This window comes from Watersipora subatra, chromosome 3, assembly GCF_963576615.1.
Source record: "Watersipora subatra chromosome 3, tzWatSuba1.1, whole genome shotgun sequence".
NCBI classification, from domain to species: Eukaryota; Metazoa; Bryozoa; class Gymnolaemata; order Cheilostomatida; family Watersiporidae; genus Watersipora; species Watersipora subatra.
Genome location: NC_088710.1, coordinates 31,903,747 through 31,928,987, shown reverse-complemented (window position 1 = coordinate 31,928,987; position 25,241 = coordinate 31,903,747). Strand labels below are relative to the sequence as shown.

Sequence of the window (25,241 nt, the reverse complement as noted above, 5' to 3'; positions counted from 1 at the left end):
GGGGAGAGATATAAACATATAGTCTTTTCCTTTCATTATTGCTGTTTGTTGTATATAATAACACCCACATGCAGTACATTACAGTTACCATTGCAGTTATCCTATTGCACTGCAGTGCCATTTGACTGCTAAAATTGCATTTCTCAACCATCCGTACCCTTTCTTTTTTCCAATATCACTTTGGTCGTGGGCTGTATGACAGTGGAATTTCTAGTTATATGGGAGAAAGTTAACTTCCATCCATGGACATCTACTAATGTGAAATGTGGTAAATTGATATCGCAGATAACACTTTCTTTCGTCTTGTCTCTACAAGGTTGTTTTTACAAGCGCAAGGAAGTTTGACGGTAAGGACTACAGATGGGTTTCTTCCGGCGAGTACATTCAGATGAGTGGCAGGGCGGGCAGACGTGGTCTCGATGACCGAGGTTTGTGCTTACTAATCTCAGACATTAACAAATCATTACACATCAATAATACGTGAGTAATGACGGTTTGTTCTGAGTTTTATTGAATAGTAATCTAGTAGTAAGTTTATACTTGGTCTATCTGCCAGATCAATAGAGTTGAAAACTTATCAACTTGCTTTACCCTTCTAATAAATTATAGCTAAAAGAATATGCGAATCACAGAAGCTTTTATGTTAGTTGTAACTCATTCTATACGGCATCAATAATCTCCATGATGGCTTCTACGCTCCAGAAATCCATGGCATGAGTAGACAACTTCAATGAAAACTTTTTACTCAATTTTCAGACCAGTATTTGATAATTCTATCAAATCACAGAAATCTTAATACTCGCATTTGCTTTTGAGAACTGAAAGATGATTGAGTGAGAAGTTTTATGATGTCCTGGATATGTAACTTTTATAATTGATTGAATAGTGTTAATCGTGCAGCCATATAACAACAGTTGATCATTTTATGACTAAAAAATTTTTTATTGTTCTTTTTTTTTGATAGAATAATTTATCTAAACTATTAAAAAAGGCCCTAATGTGCATTCAAGCATTTTACCATTGCTTGAATGCATATTAGGGCTCTTTAATGTCATTGCTATTAAGAAACGGATGGTGAAGTTTGTACAAATCTTTTGGTCCGAAGGTATCAGCGTATAGATACTAGATGTTGGTTTGTAGGTACCAGCGTACAGTTACTAGCTGTTGGTTTGTAGGTATCGTTAGAGTTGTTATGTTGTCGACATACAAATGTTAGCATCAGCAAAAGTTTTTGAGAGGCTTTGGTTGTGGAAGTGTCATTTAGATGTTAGGCGTTATGATTAAGTATTCTTATATAAATGTTAGCGGTTATGATTAGGTGTTGTTATATAGATGATATGATTTAGGTATCGTCATTCAGATGATAGATGATCGAATGAGTCCGGCTACTGCCAAGACTATCCTTCAAGGAAAAGCTGATCCCCTCGATTCAGCATTTCATCTTACATACAACATGGTGTGTCTTGCATAAAATCTCTATAGCAGCTAGTTTATGCTAGTTCCCTTTTGTCGTAAATGAGATGCTTTTCAAACAAACGGTTTGTCATAATAGCATGTATTATCACACTCCAATATAATGGGTCTTATCTAGTATTTAGTAGTAGTACCAATCCCAATACAAAGGTGTACTCTAGAAACATTTATTGCAATACAGTTTTAATGTTATACCATAGCAAGGAGAAGTGCACCCAGGGACATCCAAATTCCTTATCACGGTGAAACATATTTTAAGCCTTTGTTCATGAATGGCATTAAGAGTAGTGGTTTGTTAGTGATGTTTTACAAAGATATAATGTAAATTTCATAGGTTTAGATCCTTCAGTAGTAGTCATTATGGACTTACTACTTTCTGATTTCATTGTGGTTTGTTAGCCATTCAGGATAAAGACAATGTCTCCTTCAAGAAGGATCTCTACTTACATTAGTAATGTAAACTTCTTAGACCGATGTGAATTATAATAAACTGCTATTCTTTTCATAGTGATTTCTATCAAAAATTGATGGATTACTGGCTGTTAGAAAGTCATCTTTAGTTAGCAACTTGCATCGATAGCTTATGCTTATGTATCCTAAAAGTACGTAAATTATGTTGATATCCTACTTTGATGCATCTGAAAACGACATGAATTTTGTGCTACATGGTACGCTCTTGAAATGCCTATCTCGGTCTGATTACAAGTTGTGCTACTCTCCAGGTCCTCAACCTTCTTAGAGTTGAAGAAATCAACCCGGAGTACATGTTGGAGCGATCGTTCTATCAGTTCCAGAACTATGCTTCTCTTCCTCGTCTCACTGATCAACTTAAATCACTTGAAGTCAAACACAACAGCATCAAGGTAACAGTTTGTTCGAAAAAAAGTGTTTATTATAGTCATGTGATGCTTTCCAAATTGGAAAAAGAATGTGGTGTGATGATGGTTGGTTGTGACATGATTAAAGCATGATTATGAAGTGAGTACAGTGCGATTACAGAGTGAGTACAGTGCGATTACAGAGTGAGTACAGTGCGATTACAGAGTGAGTACAGTGCGATTACAGAGTGAGTACAGTGCGATTACAGTGGGAGTACAGTGCGATTACAGTGGGAGTACAGTGCGATTACAGTGGGAGTACAGTGCGATTACAGAGTGAGTACAGTGCGATTACAGTGGGAGTACAGTGCGATTACAGTGGGAGTACAGTGCGATTACAGAGTGATTACAGTGCGATTACAGAGTGAGTACAGTGCGATTACAGTGGGAGTACAGTGCGATTACAGAGTAAGTACAGTGCGATTACAGTGGGAGTACAGTGCGATTACAGTGGGAGTACAGTGCGATTACAGTGTGATTACAGAGTGAGTACAGTGCGATTACAGTGGGAGTACAGTGCGATTACAGTGGGAGTACAGTGCGATTACAGTGGGAGTACAGAGTGATTACAGTGCGAATACAGAGTGAGTACAGTGCGATTACAGTGGGAGTACAGTGCGATTACAGTGGGAGTACAGTGCGATTACAGTGGGAGTACAGTGCGATTACAGAGTGATTACAGTGCGATTACAGTGGGAGTACAGTGCGATTACAGAGTGATTACAGTGTGAATACAGAGTGAGTACAGTGCGATTACAGTGGGAGTACAGTGCGATTACAGTGGGAGTACAGTGCGATTACAGTGGGAGTATAGTGCGATTACAGTGGGAGTACAGTGCGATTACAGAGTGAGTACAGTGCGATTACAGTGGGAGTACAGTGCGATTACAGAGTTATTACAGTGCGATTACAGTGGGAGTACAGTGCGATTACAGTGGGAGTACAGTGCGATTACAGAGTTATTACAGTGCGATTACAGTGGGAGTACAGTGCGATTACAGTGGGAGTACAGTGCGATTACAGAGTGAGTACAGTGCGATTACAGTGGGAGTACAGTGCGATTACAGAGTGAGTACAGTGCGATTACAGAGTGAGTACAGTGCGATTACAGTGGGAGTACAGTCCAATTACAGTGGGAGTACAGTGTGATTACAGAGTGAGTACAGTGCGATTACAGTGCGATTACAGTGGGAGTACAGTGCGATTACAGAGTGAGTACAGTGCGATTACAGTGGGAGTACAGTGCAATTACAGTGGGAGTACAGTGCGATTACAGAGTGATTACAGTGCGATTACAGAGTGAGTACAGTGCGATTACAGAGTGAGTACAGTGCGATTACAGTGGGAGTACAGTGCGATTACAGTGGGAGTACAGTGCGATTACAGTGGGAGTACAGTGCGATTACAGTGGGAGTACAGTGCGATTACAGTGGGAGTACAGTGTGATTACAGAGTGAGTACAGTGCGATTACAGTGGGAGTACAGTGCGATTACAGTGGGAGTACAGTGCGATTACAGTGGGAGTACAGTGTGATTATGGCTATGCTGACAGGTAACTATAAAGGAAGCTGAATGTTCGGTCTCTCTTATGCACTTGTAGGTGGAGCAAGAGGAGCTCGTCTTCTCCTATTATAAGATTAGGGAGCAGCTCGAGGTACTCAGTGAATCCCTGCTGACATTTGTTCATAAGCCTAAGTACCTTGTCTCCTTTCTCCAGCCAGGCAGGTACAGTCGTCTTACGAGTCTGTGTCATTCGCATCGTTAATTATGGTTGCATCAAGTCATTCTACAGCCAGTTGGCTGAGAAGTTGAAAACTATTTATGTAGGGATTCTTTTACCACTTATTGTTGTGGTAAAGTAGGTTCTCTTACCACTTATTGTTGTGGTAAAATAGGTTCATTCAGCATTTACTCTACTATAAATCTCTGGCGGTGGTTATGATTTATAATTTATGTCTTTATTGCCTGAAAATATTACTTTGTAATATTTTTGGCTTCAGTACACTAATGACAGTAAAAAGATTTTTTAAAATTTCATGAAGTTTTTAAATTTTCTCTAGTGATCTGGTCAATGTTTACTTCATGCTGCCAGTATTGCTTCTCCAGATTGCTCTATATAAAGCACAATGACAAGTCCTTCGGCTGGGCAGCAGTTGTGAATTTTCACAAGAAAGTCAAGAAGGATAAGTATGGTCAAGAGGAGACAATTGCTTACACGGTAGAAGTGCTTATGAATGTGTGCAGGGAGGCTGCTCAGAGCAAGGACATCTTCATGATCTCACCTCCAGAGAATCCTAGTCAGGGCGAAATGCAGGTAAAATCTTACATTCTGCTGTATGGTGTATAAAGAATCCTTGTTCGTTTAGATCACAGTAAGCTCTCTAGCGAGCTGGCTGGCCGCGTGATAAACGTCTACGCATTTTATGAAAATGATTACGGGGTGGCCAGCTTTGTTCCAATCAGGTGTACCATAATCATCCAAGTATAATACTTAATCATGTATAATATTCCAACTAATTTTAAATCGAAAAACTGGTCTTTTTGACATGCCCAACTATAATGCTCCCATAAGTTTTCAGATTTTATGTGGTCCCAACTCTTAAAAGTTTGCTCCATGTAGTCGCCATATCATGTCGTTATGGTTACCCAACATAGCAGATAATTATAATGCAATTTAGAAGTTGGCGCTACAAATACCGAAGTCTGCACTATATTCATACTTCCCAGATTAACTTTCAAATAGTGGTTATAGAATTACAAAGTAGCCTGCGTGTACATCTTGAGAGCGTGCTAACCAAAAATTATTCTTTCACACAAATACAAAATTTTGTAATTTTTGCGTAAAATGTAAGTTATTCCCAAAAGTCATCTGTTTGATATCTATTAACATTTGTTCTGTTTCATGAATAAGAATTTTGTATGGACAGTTTTTTGAGATAAGCTAGTTTGAAAAAACAAGCAATTTTTTTGTAATTATATAGCATTGCAGTTGACTGTTGATATTTTGGAAAGATCGCTAATCGTTTTGTCCATCTTCCAGGCTTGAAAATGTTAAAACCTGGTATTTGGTCAAAATTACACAAAAATGCTATTGAAAACTTAAACTATAGTGTTACCTGCTGCTATAATGTTACCTGCTGCTACCTCTGCAATAAAAATTACTACAGTCAGTTTTTAGTTGAATTATTCAGAAGGGGCTGACACTCGGTTCACTGAGTCATGCAGTGAATTGAATTTTGTTAGTCCTTGTGTTCATCTTTATTTGAATTTATTCTTGTTACAAGGTGGTGCCCGTTCTGTTGAACGTCATAAACAAAGTATCGGCTATCAGACTGTACCTTCCAAGTGATCTTCGCTCACGGGACAATCGTCACAGTGTCCTCAAATCCATACAGGAAGTGGAAAAAAGATTTCAAGATGGGTTGCCTTTGCTTGATCCAGTCTTAGACATGGGCATCAAGGATCCCATGCTTAAGGAGATAGTGCAGAAGATTGAGGCATTTGAAAACAGGTCAGAGGTTATTATTATGTACATCACAAGTTATATCTATATTTTTCTGGTGCAATATATTGAAAGGAGGATTTGATGGAAGTCATCATACCCAATCGATTCTCATTTGCACTATAATACATCTTTGAGAGCAGACGTGGCCTAATGGCCTAAAATGAATCTGCAAACAACAGCTTCAATTCCCAAAAATGGCGGCTGGTTAGACATCATTCCTGTGGAAACAGGAATGATGTCTACTCCTAAAATATTCTTTGTAACTGGGCATGTCTCTAGTTGTCAAAGTTTCCTTACCACAAGACTTTTAGACAGCCAGACTCCAGCCAAGATCACTGAGCGATTGATCGTGCCACAATGCTCTTATAAACACGCACAGCAGACATCATACTTGACCTTTGAGAGACCTTTGCTCACATGCATAACACTTGGTCAGTTTCAAGCTCACCTGTATTACCATGTTACTAGAAAGGTAATGCACATAATAGGCTCACACGACACCGAGTGAACCTGTTATTGCTGCGGTATAACAGGCTCCTGCGACTAAAGACCCTTAAATTCTCCTCTCACATTTGTAACAAGCCTTTATGTTAGCGATATTTTTGCAAAAAAAAGATTTGGCAAGAAAAATGGTGACAGTACCAAGAATTACATGCATGTTATAATTTCTTTTGGTGAATAGCAATAGTCTAGTCGTAGTGGAATTGTTAATCTTTATGGTCACTAATCAGCAATACGCTTTCTTCCTAGTTTCTGACAAGGATTGGAACTATGGCTAAATTATTATAGGTATTGCGTTATGTACACGGACATGAGCCATTCTATGTAAAGAGATTAGAAGGGTAGAACTGATTTTAAGCCCTTGCTTATGAATGGTATTCTGGGTAGCTGGTTTGTTGGTGATTGTTTTACAAGGATATTAGATCCTTTAGGATTAGATTAGGTTTAGATCCTTTAGTGGTAGTCATTGTGGACTTACCACTTTCTGAATGATTTCATAAGATCACCTCTCCAAATCAAATGAAAGAAAACAATGCTGTATTATTGCATTGCCCCTTAGCATCACGCGTTCAGTTGAATGAGTTGATAGCCAGCTACATAACTATAACAACAGTACTAAAGGTTCTACATAACTATAACAACAGTACTAAAGGTTTTTAGCTGCCCGAGTCGATAATTTTATACACAGTTACGATGACTATAATTCATGCTTGTCATCAAGTAGCACTACTAGTTGTGCGTCGAGTATACCAAACTGTAAAATGTGAATAGCGAGTATATTACTTATGATTAATCGAAGCTATTGTTCCATAACTATCTTCGTAAAATGCTCTTGTAAAACCTTTTATAACTGAAATCTACATAACTTCAGCTGTCATTAGCTTACTTCCTGTTAGAACATACTCAAATTGTTTTGCAATTTTTGTATGTCGTTTCTCAATTTTTAATGAGTCATAGAACGGAATATAATATGAGTGTAAATTGCTCAAAGTTTTGCAAAGTACTTAAGTAAGTGCTGGGAAAGGTGCGTTTCTTTATTTTTAAATTCGTCATTGTAATATCGGCTACTATGTGATTGTCTACAGGATGTACACGCATGAACTACACAAGAAACCACAGCTCCCAGACTTGCTCAAAGTCTACGATGAGAAGCAGAAAATAGCTAAAGAGATCAAATCCCTCAAAGTGAGTAGATGTCTTTATCCACTCAAAGTGGAAAATTCGGTGTTACATTCTCACATCTGGATTTCATACAAACCATTTTTCAATATTTGAATGTCAGGCGGAACTAAAGAAGAAAAGGTCTCTTTTACAAATGGATGAACTGAAGTGTAGGAAAAGAGTTCTCCGGCGATTAGGATACGCTACGTCTGCTGATGCCATTGAGCTGAAGGGGCGTGTGGCTTGTGAGATCAGCGCTGCCGATGAGCTCCTGATGACCGAGCTTCTATTTAATGGAGTTTTTAATGACCTTGAAGTGTCTCAGGTACTCCCTTATGACATGTTCCCACCTTGTGTATACATGAAGTATCTCAGTACTCCCCTAACATGTTACCACGAACAATATCTCTGGTAACGATCCCCAATATGTTTCACATTAAAGTGTCTGCAATGGTCTCTCATATGTTATGTTTGAGTGCACATTTTAGGTGTGCGCTTTGGTCAGCTGCTTTGTCTTTGAGGAGAAATGTGATGTTGAGGCTACAAAGTTGAGTGAGGAGTTGTCTGGTCCACTAAGAATTATGCAAGACACAGCTCGTCGCATTGCTAAGGTGATCTAGCATCATTTATACTTGTTGAAGTTTATCTGGACTAACAATGACATTTTGATAAGTTATCCATTCTAACTTAACCATAAGGCCTTTTAGTTGCACCCTATGTACATGTGATAGTAGGACCTCATCACGTGATCAAGTCTAGTATGTATATGTCTATGTACACAAATGTGTATAGGGAATTTGTTTTGGATATTTACGTGTTGGTCTAAGAAGGGTTTATATTAATGTTTGTATATTAGCAGTTTGATTATTCTGATCCGCGCCGTGAAAATCTGTGGTTTTGATGAATTGCTATTCAGGTTGCAAGCCTGCTACACCAGACCAACTGATTTTTGTTTATTTGTTCACTAATGCTGATTCCGATGGTACCACATTCAAGTAATGGAGGGATCACTCCAACTTTCACTAAACCCATGATTGGGCTCTCACAGATAACAAATAGTTCATGCAATGGCAGCAAATAATGCAATTTAACTAGCCTTTTAACACGGAATTAACATGAAAAGAATTTCCATTATTTGTCTAAAATCAGCATGTCAAATGTGATCACATTGAACATTCTTGTTAAGTTGGAGCAATTTTGGTGGTTTTCCTAGTATTTGTGGTATAAGTTCATTTACCTTTTCAGCATTTTGAAAAACTTTGCTTTTCTCTCTCCATGAACCACTATGACTTGTGGTCAACTAAAATGCTTTCAGTTTTTCTCTAATTAATCCCTGTTTTCTGTAAATAAATAGAGCTATCACATGAATAGTTGTAGGTAGTCTACAGTAAGAGACTCATCTGTCATTGTTAACCTTGCTAACTATTTAGTTGTCAGATGGTAAATCACTACTTGTGCAACACCATCACTCCTAATTATGATGTTTTAGTCTTAATGAAGCACCATTTCGTTTACAAGGAAACCAAAATCATTAATTTCCAATATGCTCAAAATGTATTTACCGTATTCTATATACCCCATTCTATATACCCCATTCTATATGCCCCAGTTTATATACCTCATTCTATATACCCCATTCTATATACTCTACTCTATATACCCTATTCTAATGTATATACCCTATTCTATATACCCCATTCTATATACCCTATTCTATATACCCCATTCTAAATACCCCATTCTATATACCCTATTCTATATAAATATTATATATACTCCATTCTATATACCCCATTCTATATACCCCATTCTATATACCCCATTATATATACCCCATTCTATATACCCCATTCTATATACCCCATTATATATACCCCATTCTATATACCCCATTCTATATAAATATTCTATATACCCCATTCTATATACCCCATTCTATATACCCCATTCTATATACCCTATTCTATATACCCTATTCTATATACATATTCTATGGAGTCTCAGTTGTATGGAAGGCATTTACTAACAATAAGGTTGAGCAACTTGTTTTACCATTGCAGTGAATCCACAATAAAGATTAACACGAAACACTTCATTTCAATAGCCATTTCAAAATAAAATTTGAAATGAATTATTAGAAATAGTTTTCGCACAAGTGCATTATGGCAAATGGTATCATCCTATTGAAGAGCGTGAAAATAGTGTAACAAACTTTGAGTAGCTTCCCTGAAAAATAATGTCCATAACTAGTCTAAAATTAAACAATGGGTATAAAGCCCATTAAAAAAACATCTCTAATAAGCGTAATCTATGAGGATTGTTTTAATTATAAAAAGAAAATTTTTAGTGGTTTTATTTTTAATGTCGTATGTTATTAATTTCCAAGTTCAAAATTGTCAATGTGTTCAGATGTCCACACTACATTCGCTACACTTGCTACCATTTTCCTGTTTAATCATTGGTAAGCTTCATCCCCACCAATTATTTGTCCACAGGTTAGCAAGGAAGCAAAGCTAGACATTGATGAAGATGCATATGTACAAAAGTTTGGTCCTGCCATGATGGATGTAGTGAGTGCTTGGTGCAAGGGCCAATCATTTGCTCAGATCTGCAAGGTAGGCGCTGTTTACTACTAACCTGCCAACACTGGTGCTAGACTAATTTGAATGTACATGAATAGCATGCATCCTTAAACCATAACTGTCACGTACAACTTTTATTGTGTTTACTAGCTAAATCAGACACGCTGATTCCGATTTTGTATTCAAAATAAAGATTGGTCCACTAACTTTCAGAGTAATGAAGGCATTTTTACAGCATTTTAATATCGGTCTCGAAAACAACACGATCGGCAGATAAATATGTGACGTAACCTGGCGTAACCTACCTGTCTTAAAACCCATTATCATCTAAATTCAGCCTTAAAAATAATCTCAGTCTTGTCTGAAAGGTAGATAAGCTATTTAACATTGCATATTTAAAAATGAGCTCAAGAAAGCTTGTGATAAAATCACACTTTTTTGAGCTCATTTTTATCGGCGTTCAGCCTATTTAAATATCATGTAACAAGCCACGAGCAATTTTAAATAGTTTATATGCCTTTCATAAAAGACTGAGATTATTTTACAGGTTGGATTTAGATAATAATGGGTTTTAAGACACCCATCTCTAGTATTCTAAATCGGACTTAACATCCCTAACTTTCATTCCTAAAAAAGCTAGGCTTCGTCACATATTTATGGACGGAACTTGTTATGCCGATTGCGTTGTTTTTTAAACGGATATTGAAACGCTTTTAAAAAGCCTTAATGACTGAAGGTTAGTGGACCAATCTTTATTTTGTGTACAAAATCGGAATCAGCGTGTCTGGTTTACCTAAAAATACGATAAAAGTTGTACGTGACAGTTATGGTTTAATGTAACAAGCTTCAGATTATGTTTCCCCTCCACATAGGTGAATAAGTTGAGCTACTGAAACTACAAATGTCTTTTATTAGCATTAGATTAACATGTAGTTGGACTGCATGTGCATCAGCCCATCATGCTCCATTCTTATCTACTTACAATTTATTATCTTCAACATGGTTATTGCTATCACTTGGTAATGAGGGCGAGATTGAAAGACCAGAATTCTTCACTTATGGCTCACTACATTTGTATGTTTTAATCGCTTTGTATATTAGCCAAACCTGTACTACTGTCATGCTATCAATTGTCTCCATATTTCTCTTATTGCCTATTTCTCACATTCTCTTTCATCATTTCATTGTTTGCTAGTAATCAAATATCTTGAGCTCAGAACTTTCAGTATATTTCATTTCAGATGACAGACATATTTGAAGGAAGCATAATTCGGTGCATGCGGCGTCTGGAAGAAACCCTGCGAGAATTGTGTAATGCTGCCAAGGCGATTGGCAATGCGAGTCTGGAGAACAAATTCTCAGAAGGCATACGATTGATAAAGCGTGACATTGTGTTTGCTGCAAGTTTATATTTGTAAAAAATGAGGTATCTCTTTTTGCAGAGATAGCCTTTGCTGCAGGCAAAGAATAACAAAATATTGTAAAATATTGTATTCAACTCAGTTAAACTTGGAATATACTAGAATCCGTTTCCAAAATGGAGTATCTGTGGAACGTCTGAAAATGGAATGTAGCATGATAAAAAAGTTCAATAAAATACGATTTGTATATAATGTATTAACATGAGTAGTCTGAACTACTCGGAACACCTTCACATGTCTAGTAACTATACTCTTGCCGTCTCCTTCCGGGGGAACGATTTTGTGCTGCCTTTTTGCGTGCCTGCTTGAGCTTTTTGGCAAGGCAAATCGATGAGACCATTCCTACGATCTGCAAACAAGTCACATGCTATAAACAATAGACCAACATGGCAGTGATACATTGAAACTGGGACAGTACACGAGTATAAATCTATCCACACTACTAACAGTCAGGGTTTCACATCCTTCAGTAGCAAATGCAATTTTGGTGACAACTGTTGGCTTAACCACTGAATGCTATTGTTTGGTAGAGGCACTGCCTTCTACTTTGGCACCTTTGTATTGTGAGAGCCTTTTTACATCTTATATCTGCAATACCTACAATTTGTTGTAAGCAGCGCCTTTCAACGATATCCCCAGGTAGACTAAATAGCACAGCTGGATAAATAAAAATAACAATGCGAATCTCATCAGTGACATGATTGGTTGATTGCTGACTCAGGAATGTTTAGCAAATTATGAGGAATTATATACCGATGGCGGCACCAATCTACAGTATAATAACCAGCTTTGCAGTTATTGGTTATTGCCGATGCTAGTCTTGGCAAGCATGGTAGGTTGTCACTAGACCGGTGCTAGCAACTATTGTTTTCAACCTTCGTGTTGTTTCACCAGACCAGAGTAGGAGAGCTGCTATCAACTTGACTGTACAACACTCATAATCGTTTTGGCTCTCCTAAGCATAGGTCAAAAACAGATTTTTAATTGTTGAGTTTTTTATGTTGTTTACATTTTTAATCAATCGCTTCAAAACAATGTGATGACTGAAACTTGTATACAACCATTTAAACATTCTGTAATTTGAACTTCATGAACGGAGTTTGACGATGACTTACTGTTGTACAATACAGCATTTTATTTGGGAAAGAAATCACCTGAAAATCGGAAGTATTCCAAGAGGGATGTTCGTTTTAGATGATAAAAATATATTCCATTGAGGGATTAGCAAAGCTACTGGAAAAGCAATGGCAGACAAAGGTATTCGAATAATATAGAATAGTATTGCTTACATTCTTTTTTGGTTCAAATCATAAAAAAATTCAATAATTATTGGCAGTAGTAGTGAGAAAGGAGTGAAAAACAAACAGCTTTTGTTCAATTTTTCAGAAATTCAGCCACGCTGTTAAGAAGTTGGTTATAAAAAAAGAAAGTAAAAATGTGACAAAAGACTGGAACAAGTAAAAGCGGAGATGGTGTGACAACCGAAAATAAAATGAAAAATATCTTGATTTGAAGTTCTCAAAGTCTAGCCTGGACTAGCTGTACATCTCTATCATAACCTCTACTTCAAGCCATCCAGCTTGTGTATTGCTGAGGTTAGCGCAAAGGCAAAGTCACAATAAAAAACATTTTTAATTTATAGGTTCATTTGCTTACGTCTAGCATTTTACAGTTTTATATAAAGCTTTAATTCCAATGTTATATATAATCGCCAAAAAGCTTATAAATTTTTTTACAAATAGAAATATTTCTTGTTTTTAATTTTCTTAAGAGTCAGGTTTTGACAAATAGAAAATAAATTTGATAGATACACCACGATGAGTACTCACAATAATCAAAGCCAAGACAAATCCAAAACCAAATATGACCCAGATAACTTCACTCAGCGCCTTCTTAGCAGCGTCATAGCAACCCTGAAAAACACCAAAGAGTATTCAACAAATATTACCATGAAAGTAAAGATGGGGTGATCGACAAAAGCCATCGAAGGCGTGTTGTTATGGCGGAAACAAGCCGAGATTATAACTTGATTAATAAAATTGAATAACAATAATAGTTAGCAATTTAATGAACTCTTTCACTACCAAATGAATTTTTATGGAGACAAATATTCAGTAAACCAAATATTTGACATTAACGCGTACAAGTTTTCATAACCTTTTATCAAATTCAATTAGCATTAAATTGTACATCATATGTTGCCATAAAAAGGCCAAGAATGTGTAGCAGAATCTGTTCTGACACTTTTTTAGACTCTTCATATTATTGTGGACAATTTAAGCATTTTTCAAGTCAGATGTATTACCACTATTACTATCACTTATGTCATTATTATTGTTAAAATAAATGCTCACTGTCACTACTACTATTACCCAATATATAATCATCGGAAGTCTATTGATCTACAATCTGTGAAACCTTCATAGCTGTAATGCTTCTGATCACCGCGAAGAACGAATAGATATAAAAATGTACATCTGAAGAGCAAAACTATGGTCAACAAGAGATGCAAGCATGTTTTCCATTGGTTCAACACAAACAGATGATTGTCTCCATTTGATTAAGTGGAGACATGGTACACTTAATTATTCATCTACTCACCAATCAGAAACATATTGTACCAAGCTTCCAAAAGCCGCTCAACTTCCGCAACATTTTGCTCTGATAGATACGTACGGCGTGTTACGATTTACAGGGTTGAGTTGTACGCGAGTTCTTACAAATTACCTCTGGTCTGTTTTTATAGGGTCCAATTATATGTGAGATAGGGTTATATGCGGGAATACACAGTAATACCTAAAAATCTTTTAATCACAGAAAAATACAACAATTGAAGGACCAATCAAAAGCGATCAATAAGAAGATTTAACCAATGAACTTCAATGATCAACTGTAAATTGTCTAGCATTAAAAACATTTTTCAAGTCAGTAGCCAAGTCTGCGTGGAATGTTGTTGGCTAGTCATAGCATCTTCAAGGAGTCAAGTACCGACTGGCTGTGAAAACTGACACAACTGGATCGACTAGTATGCAAAGATGTGTAGCTTCGCTAAGCCTGCATCCACAATAGCATGAATCATTAGCAGAATGTCTGTATATTCAAGTCTCAACAATACGAACTTGAAGCAATGATGCTACTTTCATTGCATAATTATGGAGGCACAAAAATGATTTGGATTTTTACAACAAAGCTAGGCCTATATCTAAAATAACTGAAACTTTAAGCGTTGAGCAAACCTGTGCTAATTTACCTAACAGCTTCAAAAAAATCTATTTCCATTGACTAAATGCCAAAAACTGATACCTGCCACGCCATCTGCACACCTACATCTACTTGCTACACTAAACACCACTTTGCTACCACCAATTATTAGCAGTTGAATATGGAATTATGTTAGTATACCAACAAGTACAACCCACATCACGATCAGTGACCAGGACACCATACAGATAAGGAATTTACCTCATAATTGAGAAATTGATTAGGTGACCCTATCGGAGTTCGGGGTGGACCTCCTTGGGTGGTCTGACACATCCGTTTATTTATCACTATGCTCCAATCAAAGTCTGGATGTCGGCAGCAGCTTTCAGGAACCAGTTCGATACTACTGATCTCTGCAAGAATGATGGTGGCACGCAATCATTAATTGGGTTAATTATTAGCAAATACTATATCTGGCGGAGAAGCAACTACACAGCAGCAGCGCATCTAGAAAGAGCAGCTTATACCCAGCCGAATGAAATGCTGAAGGAGTCACTCGATCATCAGACACATTAAATATAGCTTATTGGTTGGTTAATATTATATATTGGTTGGTTAATATTAAATTATTGGTTGGCTTGGATATAATTTGTCAAAGATCATCCGTTGTACTTACGATAGTGAATTAATACGCAGATCCATTATCAATCACTATAGTCGTACAGGCTTGCGTGTTATTACATCGATTTTACTTGATAGTTAAAAAATGGTTCGGATAGCCTATGGTAGTAGTCGGCGGATCACCATGAGTTTTTTGATATATGAGAGGATTATATACATTAAACCAGTCAAACGCTGGCCTCCTGCAACACGAAGGGGGACGAGTTTTATGTCAGATATTTCTTCAAAACATGTAAATACTTTGCAAGAGCGACAGGTAGTTGTTATACTGGTAAACGAGTAGTTGTTGTACTGATAAACGAGTAGTTGTTGTACTGGTAAACGAGTAGATGTTGTACTGGTAAACGAGTAGTTGTTGTACTGATGAACGAGTAGTTGTACTGATAAACGAGTAGATGTTGTACTGGTAAACGAGTAGTTGTTGTACTGGTAAACGAGTAGTTGTTGTACTAATAAACGAGTAGATGTTGTACTGGTAAACGAGTAGTTGTTGTACTGATAAACGAGTAAATGTTGTACTGGTAAACGAGTAGTTGTTGTACTGATAAACGAGTAGTTGTTGTACTGGTAAACGAGTAGTTGTTGTACTGATAAACGAGTAGTTGTTGTACTGGTAAACGAGTAGTTGTTGTACTGATGAACGAGTAGTTGTACTGATAAACGAGTAGATGTTGTACTGGTAAACGAGTAGTTGTTGTACTGGTAAACGAGTAGTTGTTGTACTGATAAACGAGTAGATGTTGTACTGGTAAACGAGTAGTTGTTGTACTGATAAACGAGTAGTTGTTGTACTGGTAAACGAGTAGTTGTTGTACTGATGAACGAATAGTTGTTGTACTGATAAACGAGTAGATGTTGTACTGGTAAACGAGTAGTTGTTGTACTGATAAACGAGTAGTTGTTGTACTGGTAAACGAGTAGTTGTTGTACTGATGAACGAGTAGTTGTTGTACTGATAAACGAGTAGATGTTGTACTGGTAAACGAGTAGTTGTTGTACTGGTAAACGAGTAGTTGTTGTACTGATAAACGAGTAGATGTTATACTAGTAAACAAGCGCAAGAAACCAAAGATGCATGTTGCGAACAAAACAGAATTTGAGATGAACTAATACGAGGGTGACAGAGAGAAAACAATTCACAGATACAGACAAAGAGAATGACAGACAGGGAACAATTCACAGATACAGACGGAGAGATGACAGACAGAGAACAATTCACAGATACAGATGGATAGGGTGACAGACAAAGGGGTGATTGACAGAGACAAATGGAGAGTGTGTGATAGATAGAGGGGTGATCGACAGAGACAAACGGAGAGTGTGATAGATAGAGGGGTGATTCACAGAGACAGACGTAGTGTGTGATAGACAGAGAGGTGATCCACAGAGACAAACGGTGAGTGTGACAGATAGAGGGGTGATTGACAGAGACAAACGGAGAATGTGTGATAGAGGGGTGATTCACAGAGACAGACAGAGAGTGTGACAGATAGAGGGGTGATTGACAGAGACAAACGGAGTATGTGATAGAGGGGTGATCGACAGAGACAAACGGTGAGTGTGACAGATAGAGGGGTGATTGACAGAGACAAACGGAGAATGTGTGATAGATAGAGGGTTGATTCACAGAGACAGACAGAGAGTGTGACAGATAGAGGGGTGATTGACAGAGACAAACGGAGTATGTGATAGATAGAGGGTTGATTCACAGAGAAAAACGGAGTGCGTGACAGACAAAAGAGTGATTGACAGAGGCAGATTGAAAATGTGACGGACTACTGCTGGAGGTAGACAGGGAGTAAAAGAGACAGAGCCAGACCAACAAGGTTATACATGTACAACATGAACCACAAGCGCGCAGTAAATAAAGCTGTAGCCATCATACCAAAATTATTGTGCAGCTTATATTGGTACCACGAGGAAGTCTGATAAATGCCCCAGCCTTCAGTGTCCACTGCGCAGCAGTTTAGCTGAAAAGAACAAAATTTGATCTGGTGATGTGAAACGTATATATCAAATCTACAAGAAATACATCTAACATGCCAAAACATCAGTGAAAGAAAGTTACAGTCATGTAATACTCACTAATATTGAAGTAAAGTAATAGAGACATACCCTAACTTGCATTCTATCCCAGGCTTCAGTGACAACATCATTGATAGTGTTATTGTGTGTATTGTTGCGATATCGCTTGATGAGTGTGTCCTCCATGTTTGACTTGATGATACTTCCAATCTGCAGAGGCATAACAAATAACGGATAGCTAGTAGCAATAAGAAATAGCAGCAACAGATGGTAAAGACAGATTGCAAAAACACATAGCAATTATGTATAGCAATAGCATGAAAATAATATATAACTGTTACATGTAGTGGTAATATATAGTGATAGCAGATAGTAGTAATTTATAGCAATAATATATAACTGTAATATATATTACGTAATTTTTCACTCAAAGAATGTTACAAGAAAGCATGTTGCGCTTTTCAGTAAAGATTTCTTGAACTACACAAACAACAATAAGTAATATGGCTAAGATACATGTATTTGCATAACCAAAGCAGTTTAAATACAACAAACAGAAATAATAGAGTTAAAAGAAATTAAAAAGAATTCTTAATTATATTAAAACCTTGTTATTAGATGACAACATATTGAAGTTAACAGTTTATCTATCCTATAATGTTACAGTTGCAACAGCAAGTTGAGGATCATGAGAACAAACTCTACAACGAGTTCTATAATAATATACTGTACTAGATGAATACTCAGGTCTCCTATATTGTGAACTACAGCAAGTAAAAATGTTGTCTGCTACTCATACATACCTCTCCTTGGAAGGCAGCCGCAACAAAAGCAGCGCAGAGGGCCAGCAATACAAGGAAGAGACTAATTCCGAAATACTGTAAATACAGAAACTAGCAAAAATTACCATCACAAAACGAGTAGACATGAATTGAGATATTGAGGTGATGAATTAGGACCAGCCTAGATGAGAGATAGATATAAAAATATTAATATTTAGTAAAAATAAATTTTCTGTGCAACGGTAACCTTTTTTATACACACACTTCTATGTACTCATTCTTATTATTAATTAAACAAATATAATTCATGATTTTTTTTGTTTTCTCAGTTCGTATTAATTTTCTTAGTATAAATCATTGATGATGATTTGGTAATGATACAATTAATACGAACAGAGAAAAAAATAGAAATCCTGAAATATAAATACAGATTGATAGCATTTTTGTGAATTTTGGGCACGTATTTTTTTCTAGTAAAATCTTTTTTCAAGTAAACTTTTCTTTTAGAAAACTTTTTTTCTCCTAAAACAGTTCAAGCGTGAAATGTAGGCATTTTAGCAAACCAACATTCAATATTGAAAGGTGTAATAATAACTATGCGCACCATTATTCCATTGTATTGCTAGTAGGTCGTGTGGCTTAGTGGATAGAATAGAATGTCTGCCTGCACACCTAGAGATTCCGAGTTCCAACTACCAAGCGGATATAATCGCTGTAACTGGACGATTTAACACTGAGATTTATATTATACATCTCAAATTTTGTCGGTGACTCGGTTTGTCCAACTATAGCTATTAAAATCCTGAAATGAAGAATCAGTATCGTAGAAGATTTAATCTCAGAACTTCCCGTTCCCCAGACAACATGCTAAACCATTGAGCTCCACAAGTTTGATGAATTTATTGGGCGATATATGTTGCCATGTGGGTAAAAATACGCATACTGCTCTGCGTTATGGCGCAACATCATTTTATGCTTGCTCTCATGGCTCTTATTAGTAAGTTTAGCAGTACTAGCTTACTCAAATTAGCAATTGGCAATGTGCCAGGCTAATGGCAAGCAGCAGGCAACTACATTACCTGTCACTGTTTATAAGCTGGTTTTGAGTACCCATACAACGCCGGGTAACAATATACGGAACAATTTGATGCCCAGCATTTTATCTCAGACAACATCTTTAAATGGTACCGATTATGGCAGACAAAAAATGTATGTCACAATGGGAATGTTGCATGTAGATAACACACTAGTTTTCATCTAATAAGAACACAAACATTACCATAAATACAAAACAATCAACTATGGGGTCTAAACTATTACATACAGCATCAACTTACAGTGAAGAGCATCTTACGAATGCCTCTGTACGCTCCAAAGCAGCCAATGAAGGAGACGATGAACACGAAAAATCCAACAATAAAAAGGAGGATAGCCCCAACATTGTAAAGATTGCTCTGCAGTACAGATGACATGTAATTTCTCTCAATAAATATCCAGATTCCTGCTGAGACGATGGCGATGGAAAACAACTAAAAAACAATATAAAGACAAATCGTTAACAATCAAACTTTTTCAGTTGCAATTTAAATAGGTTCTAGCTGGATATATACAAGCCTTACATTATAAACACTTACAAAAAAAATATACAACAAAAATAGTCTCTAATGCATCTATTCTAGGCAATAAATGTAATTTATGTGCTTTAAAACGGAACAGTGTCTATGGCACTGTTTCTTATTAACCGACGCTTTTTAACCTAGTGCCTAACGGAACAGTACCTTTATGCACTGTTTCGTATTTTCTTTCACCGCTAGAGGCGCACAAACCAGAGATTCTGGTTAATGCGCCCCGGTGAAAGAAAATGCCACGGAATAGCCGCACCCTTATATAAGCCGCATGGCTCAAATCATCAGAAAAAAGTAGTGGCTAATATTCCGAAAAGTACGGTATTTAGAAAACCAACACGATGTACAATACAGACCTAGATATTTGGAAAGCTTGAAGTAATCCAAAATATCAGATTACACGATTCCCGCTAACCAGCCAATGAAATGGCCAGCATTGATGTTCGACAATAAAAGCAGTGATATGACACAATATCTTGACCAATACTCACAATGAATATCACTGCAATGGCAATTAGGATATTCCGATACATAATTCCGACTTTCTTTTCCTTGGCCATCTTTAACACTCTAAAATGTTGTGACAAGAGTAACTTTTTATAGTAGAACCAACCACCAAAACACAATATATATGTAACATGTTAATCCTAAATTGATACTAAGTCAATCATCATGAAAATAACTAACATTGTTCCAAAATCGTACTACTAGACTTGGTAAAAAGTTTACTTAGCTGGAAATAAGCTTACAGACTGCCCGTGGTGTAATTGTCTTAAGCTGACCGTCAAGGGCGCAAGACTACATGCAAGCACAGGTTTACTCTTTAAAAAAAAAATTGAAAAAGCAAAAGATTGCAGTTCATGTTTTGTTGTAAACATCACTATCATTAACAGTGACTCTCCAGCTGCAAACAATTGTAGACATCAATACAGTATATTTATAGTTGTAGTACACTTGTGAGATGGCTTTAGGTTAACTTAAAATAATTGCTCGGGTGATGATGAAAAACAAGTCACAAAAACCTGGTAAAAGTTTTCATAACTTCATTTAAAATACAAATATCCTAGTCTCATCAGCCGGTTTTCAGTTGTGACCGTAGGAACTTGTGCATGAATACTACATCATATAATACCTGTTTATATACATCATATACAATGAAGCAAACTTACAGAATCCTTTGTGGGAAACATGTACCAACCAATAAAAAACTAAACAAAATAGTAGCCGTGCTGATTTTCAACTCCACCGTACTCTAATTGGATTGAGAAAAATGCTACAAAACCTGACCATAAGCTATATACCAACAAACTATCCAGTACAATACAAATCCTAGGTTTGTAAAAATGTAATAAAAAAATCAAGCTTCAGCTTTGCAATAATATATACGATAACAAATGTTCTAGCAAAACATTGCACTGCAAAACTCTAAACCTCCAGCAGATTTAAAAAGTTGAAGCTTATCGAGTATTGGTGCAGCCTTATATCTGATGAAACTATATTTAGACAGAGTTTAAACTAACACAAAATAAGCATTCAAAAAATAAGCCCTCGTTAAATGTTTCTAAAGAGTTCTATCAACTTTTCTGTTACTGAAAGGAGAAAACATTAAAAAAATGAGTAACAATTGTAAATCAATATATTTTGGTTTAAATATGAAAATTTTGTCATTCCACCTTTAAGCGTCATTTAATCCACAAATTAGGATTTCATTATGTCATATTATTTAAAAAGCTCAGTTATGAAAAGCAGCCATCATGGTTTCAGCCACCACTGCATTAAGCCAGAACAAAGTCATTTTCAAGCTAAAAACTTTGGTAATGAAACTTAGTGGATGCTTAGAATGCGAGTTATAGCATGTTAAATTAACCAATTAGCAATGTGTACTGATTTTCAAATAATGACAATGGCGTGATAATGGCCTTTACACAACAAACTTACTAAAAAAATCACATAAAAATGTTATCAATGAATGCACCAAAATGTCTGCAACCTCATCAGCTTAATCATTCAAAACATTTCACCAGAATTATCAGTGCAGTACTTTAAAGCAGTAGGTAAGCTAAATCATCTTATGAAAGTTTCTTAGCACTTGTGCACCATCGTAATAGCAGTGCACCACTGTAGACATACCTGCCGACTCTCACACATTGGGTGTGAGACTAACGCAATTGCCCCATGCCTCACGCATCTCACGGCCGTGTCACGCAATTGCCCCGTTTACCCAAGCAAACCTGTTTTTTGCCCCAATCTTCAAGTAGTAATCATATACTTACTACTAATAAACAACTATGTATAAACATATTTGTGGCATTCTCATCTATCAATAATCTCCACCTCCACAACATGTAGTTTCCATATGGAGTTATATTATCTTTTGCTGTGGTGTTTTTATACGCTATGAAAATTTACCCCACTTATCAAATCCTCGCGTTTTTATTGACCCAAAATAGACTCTCACTCCTTTCCCCACTCCAGGGTTAGCAGGTCTGACTGTAGAGGTGACTGGTTTAGTTAACCATTCAAAATTACCTGGCTACTGTAACACGTACCAGCATTGTCCGAGAGTATGCTATCCTTATGACACGGATAACAACTTAAAAAGAAGATACATAAATGCCTACTCCTGGAAACTCGGCAGGCGTAAGATCATAGCGTATGGTAACTAGTTGACAGCAAACTTCCACAAACGAAACTACAAATGATTTTTTTTTCATCTTTCACTTATTTGGTTCAGCGTATTTTGACAAAGAATAGCAAAATGTAGTTAGTAATTAAATATATAATAATCAGACGTTCCTTATTAATAGTCATTTGTTATTTTGGAAAAAATAACCATACTAATAATAAACTTTGACGCAAAAGCTAACAGTCATATGATAGTTATCATTACTGCTACTCTCTTAGAGTGTCTAAGTCTTTTCTTGCTTTAAGCTTTTCTTTATAGCTTTATTCATTAAAAATAGGTTTAAATCGACTGAATATCTCTTCTGAACGTATAAACTGTCCAAACTATTTGATGTCACCTTATGGTTTTTTTAAGGGTTTGCAAGCATCAATTGGTGTTGATTTAGTTAAACTTATATAAAATAGCTTAATTTGTCGTAGTACTAGCGAGTTTTCCTGTTAGTTTAGTTAGAGATGGACAATTGTAAGTAGGTCAAGCGTTTGTTAATTACAAATAATACTTTTGTCCGAATAATAGAAATCTCATGAACAGATAACAGTAACTACACTCATTTAAACATTAAATGCCAAGAAGATACATCGAATCGCATGAAAACTAGCCATAATAAGCAATATGAATGTGATGCTCAAAAGCGCAAGGGCTACGAATGTTTTAATAAAATAAATAAAACTATGCTAGAACAGTCCTAACCAATATTGTAAGATACGTAGTAGATAAAAAATATAGCAGACTTAACGAAACATTTGTAAAATAAATGGAATTTAAGAAGGACTAAGAAGAGTACAAGTCAAACTAGAGCACTCGATGGTTGTCAGTTTTTGTTCAACCGCTCCTCCTAAGCAAACTATTTATAGCTGAAGATTTTATTATATGGTTGCTTGTTAAAAATATCGATGTCGAGAAATATTAACGTCAATGCCAACTTAGCATGCGCAAATGTAGGAACGATTTGCAAGAGTTTGGTCGTGCATCTATCGTTAATATGATATCGTCGATGGAAGAGCACTTCTCTATAAATTCTACGTCTATGTCTGATGGCTTTGAAGAGGACGATGAGATGTTTCGGTTTAATGCCATGAAACATAGGCCAATTCAAGGCAAGTTATTCGGTCATAACACATGCGGCCAATTTGACCATACTGCTGAGAAGGCGCTTCTCAATGTGTACAAAAATGGCGACAGAATAATGCCGACGGACTCGGTCGACAACAATGCCTGAACGGTCGCCTGTGAGAAAGCCTACAAGCCAAATGAGCAAATCTGAGTTTGAATTAGTGGTGATGGGAAAATAATATTCGAGTATCAAAATATTGCAAGTAGTTTTTGCTTAGCAAAATGAAGCAACAACCTTCTATTTACTACCAAAATCATCATAAGAATATATATGTACTAGCTGTGCCACCCGATGTTGCCCGGGTATTAAAAGTCAGCATATAAACAATGAGAGGTAATGAGAGTTGTCTGCCACTCTCTATTAGTCTGGCGCATTGCCAATGGATAACTCGAGTAAGCTTACCAATAAGAGCTACCGCTTCTACAGAGTTATGTCACGACTTCATGTTATGACCATAAAGGTCAATCTGGTCGATTGACCAGATTGACCAACCTTCGGTCATGACTTTCTGTCATGACCGAAGGCGCTAACCTATTTGCTTCCATATACCAACATATATCGCCTCACTAATCAATCAAGCTCTGTGGCTTAGTTAATAAATAAGGACAGTTGGACTGGCGAATGGGAGGATTTGAGATCAAATCTTCTACGATACGGGTTCATTATTTCAGGATTTCAGTAGCTATAGCTGGACAAATACACTGGTGACCATCTTTGAGATATACGTATATATAGAATAACAATGTTTAACACACATAAACTCATAATCGTGTGGTTTTGAGGCTACATATTTATGTACTATTTTGTCTTTCATGTAGACATAACTCATAGTACGATGAAAGTTTGGTATAACATTATTAAAACCGCTATACAATTGAAAAGTGAGATGGATGCAATCAAACAGTGAGAGCTGGCTCATTTCCTGTACCCACGGAACCAACTACAAGAGATCACAAGCGAGTGATGAGAAGTAACTGCACCTCTTTCTTTCCGACCTGTGTCATGTAAGGAGTACATGCCATCCAGCTGGACAGAAAAACTCAGAGAAGCATTATCTCCTTTTTGGTCATGTATTCCGTTTGAGTGCAACCTGATGAAAGACTGTGCAGCACTAAAAGCATTATTGTCTGAAAGCTTGATCATACCATAAGCTTGAATAAAAAAAACAAAGAATCCAGCAATAAAAAGGAGGATAGCCCCAACATTTTATAGGTTGCTCTGCAGTACAGATGACATGTAATTTCTCTCAATAAATATCCAGATTCCTGCTGAGACAATGGCGATTAAAACCAACTATAAACAATATAAAGACAAATCGTTAACACCCAAACCTTTTTAGTTGCTGTTCATGTAGATACTAGCTGGGATTATCTGAGCATAAAATAACAACAGTTTATAACAGGAATGTATGACAAAAATAATCTCCAATGCGTCTATATAAAAAAAAAACTGTATAAACAACTTCATGATCAGCACACTTTAAAATAATGGGATTAATGCCTCGGCATAATTTTGTGCAAAAACATATAGTAATAATATTCATGGTGGCTTGGAGATGGAACTGTCTTGTGTCTGGGGTCTGTGTGGACTGTCCATAGGGCTTTTT

The 25,241-nt window shown here is 36.6% G+C and overlaps 2 protein-coding genes across 2 annotated transcripts in view; one reads left to right on the top strand and one right to left on the bottom strand.

Moving 5' to 3' along the window:
• Positions 1 to 11,638, top strand: part of LOC137392151 (exosome RNA helicase MTR4-like) — a 39,181-nt gene extending 27,543 nt beyond the window's left edge. The window contains exons 11-21 of the mRNA XM_068078783.1: positions 317 to 428; positions 1,347 to 1,456; positions 2,196 to 2,336; positions 3,952 to 4,076; positions 4,458 to 4,665; positions 5,636 to 5,862; positions 7,443 to 7,542; positions 7,640 to 7,843; positions 8,007 to 8,129; positions 10,014 to 10,133; positions 11,342 to 11,638. Of these exons, the coding sequence (XP_067934884.1) occupies positions 317 to 428; positions 1,347 to 1,456; positions 2,196 to 2,336; positions 3,952 to 4,076; positions 4,458 to 4,665; positions 5,636 to 5,862; positions 7,443 to 7,542; positions 7,640 to 7,843; positions 8,007 to 8,129; positions 10,014 to 10,133; positions 11,342 to 11,518 (1,647 nt within the window). The 3' untranslated portion in view covers positions 11,519 to 11,638. The remainder of the gene's footprint in view (positions 1 to 316; positions 429 to 1,346; positions 1,457 to 2,195; positions 2,337 to 3,951; positions 4,077 to 4,457; positions 4,666 to 5,635; positions 5,863 to 7,442; positions 7,543 to 7,639; positions 7,844 to 8,006; positions 8,130 to 10,013; positions 10,134 to 11,341) is intronic.
• LOC137392152 (CD151 antigen-like) lies at positions 11,490 to 20,405 on the bottom strand. The gene is made up of 8 exons (XM_068078784.1): positions 20,327 to 20,405; positions 19,548 to 19,739; positions 18,232 to 18,306; positions 17,519 to 17,638; positions 17,289 to 17,373; positions 14,984 to 15,135; positions 13,351 to 13,434; positions 11,490 to 11,870 (listed from the first exon to the last, which is right to left on the bottom strand). Exons 1-8 carry the CDS (start codon positions 20,393 to 20,395, stop codon positions 11,760 to 11,762), a joined length of 888 nt encoding a protein of 295 aa, XP_067934885.1. The 5' UTR covers positions 20,396 to 20,405; the 3' UTR covers positions 11,490 to 11,759.
• Between the last annotated feature and the right edge of the window lie 4,836 nt (positions 20,406 to 25,241).

Coding starts and splice junctions, on each gene's coding strand:
- LOC137392152 (XM_068078784.1), bottom strand. CDS start 20,395: ATGGCCAAGGAAAAGAAAGTCGGAATTATGTATCGGAATATCCTAATT. Junction 19,740..20,326: donor CCATTGCAGTGATATTCATT/GTGAGTATTGGT, acceptor ATTGTTTTTTAG/TTGTTTTCCATCGCCATCGT. Junction 13,435..14,983: donor ATCAATTTCTCAATTATGAG/GTAAATTCCTTA, acceptor GGTGTTTTTCAG/GGTTGCTATGACGCTGCTAA.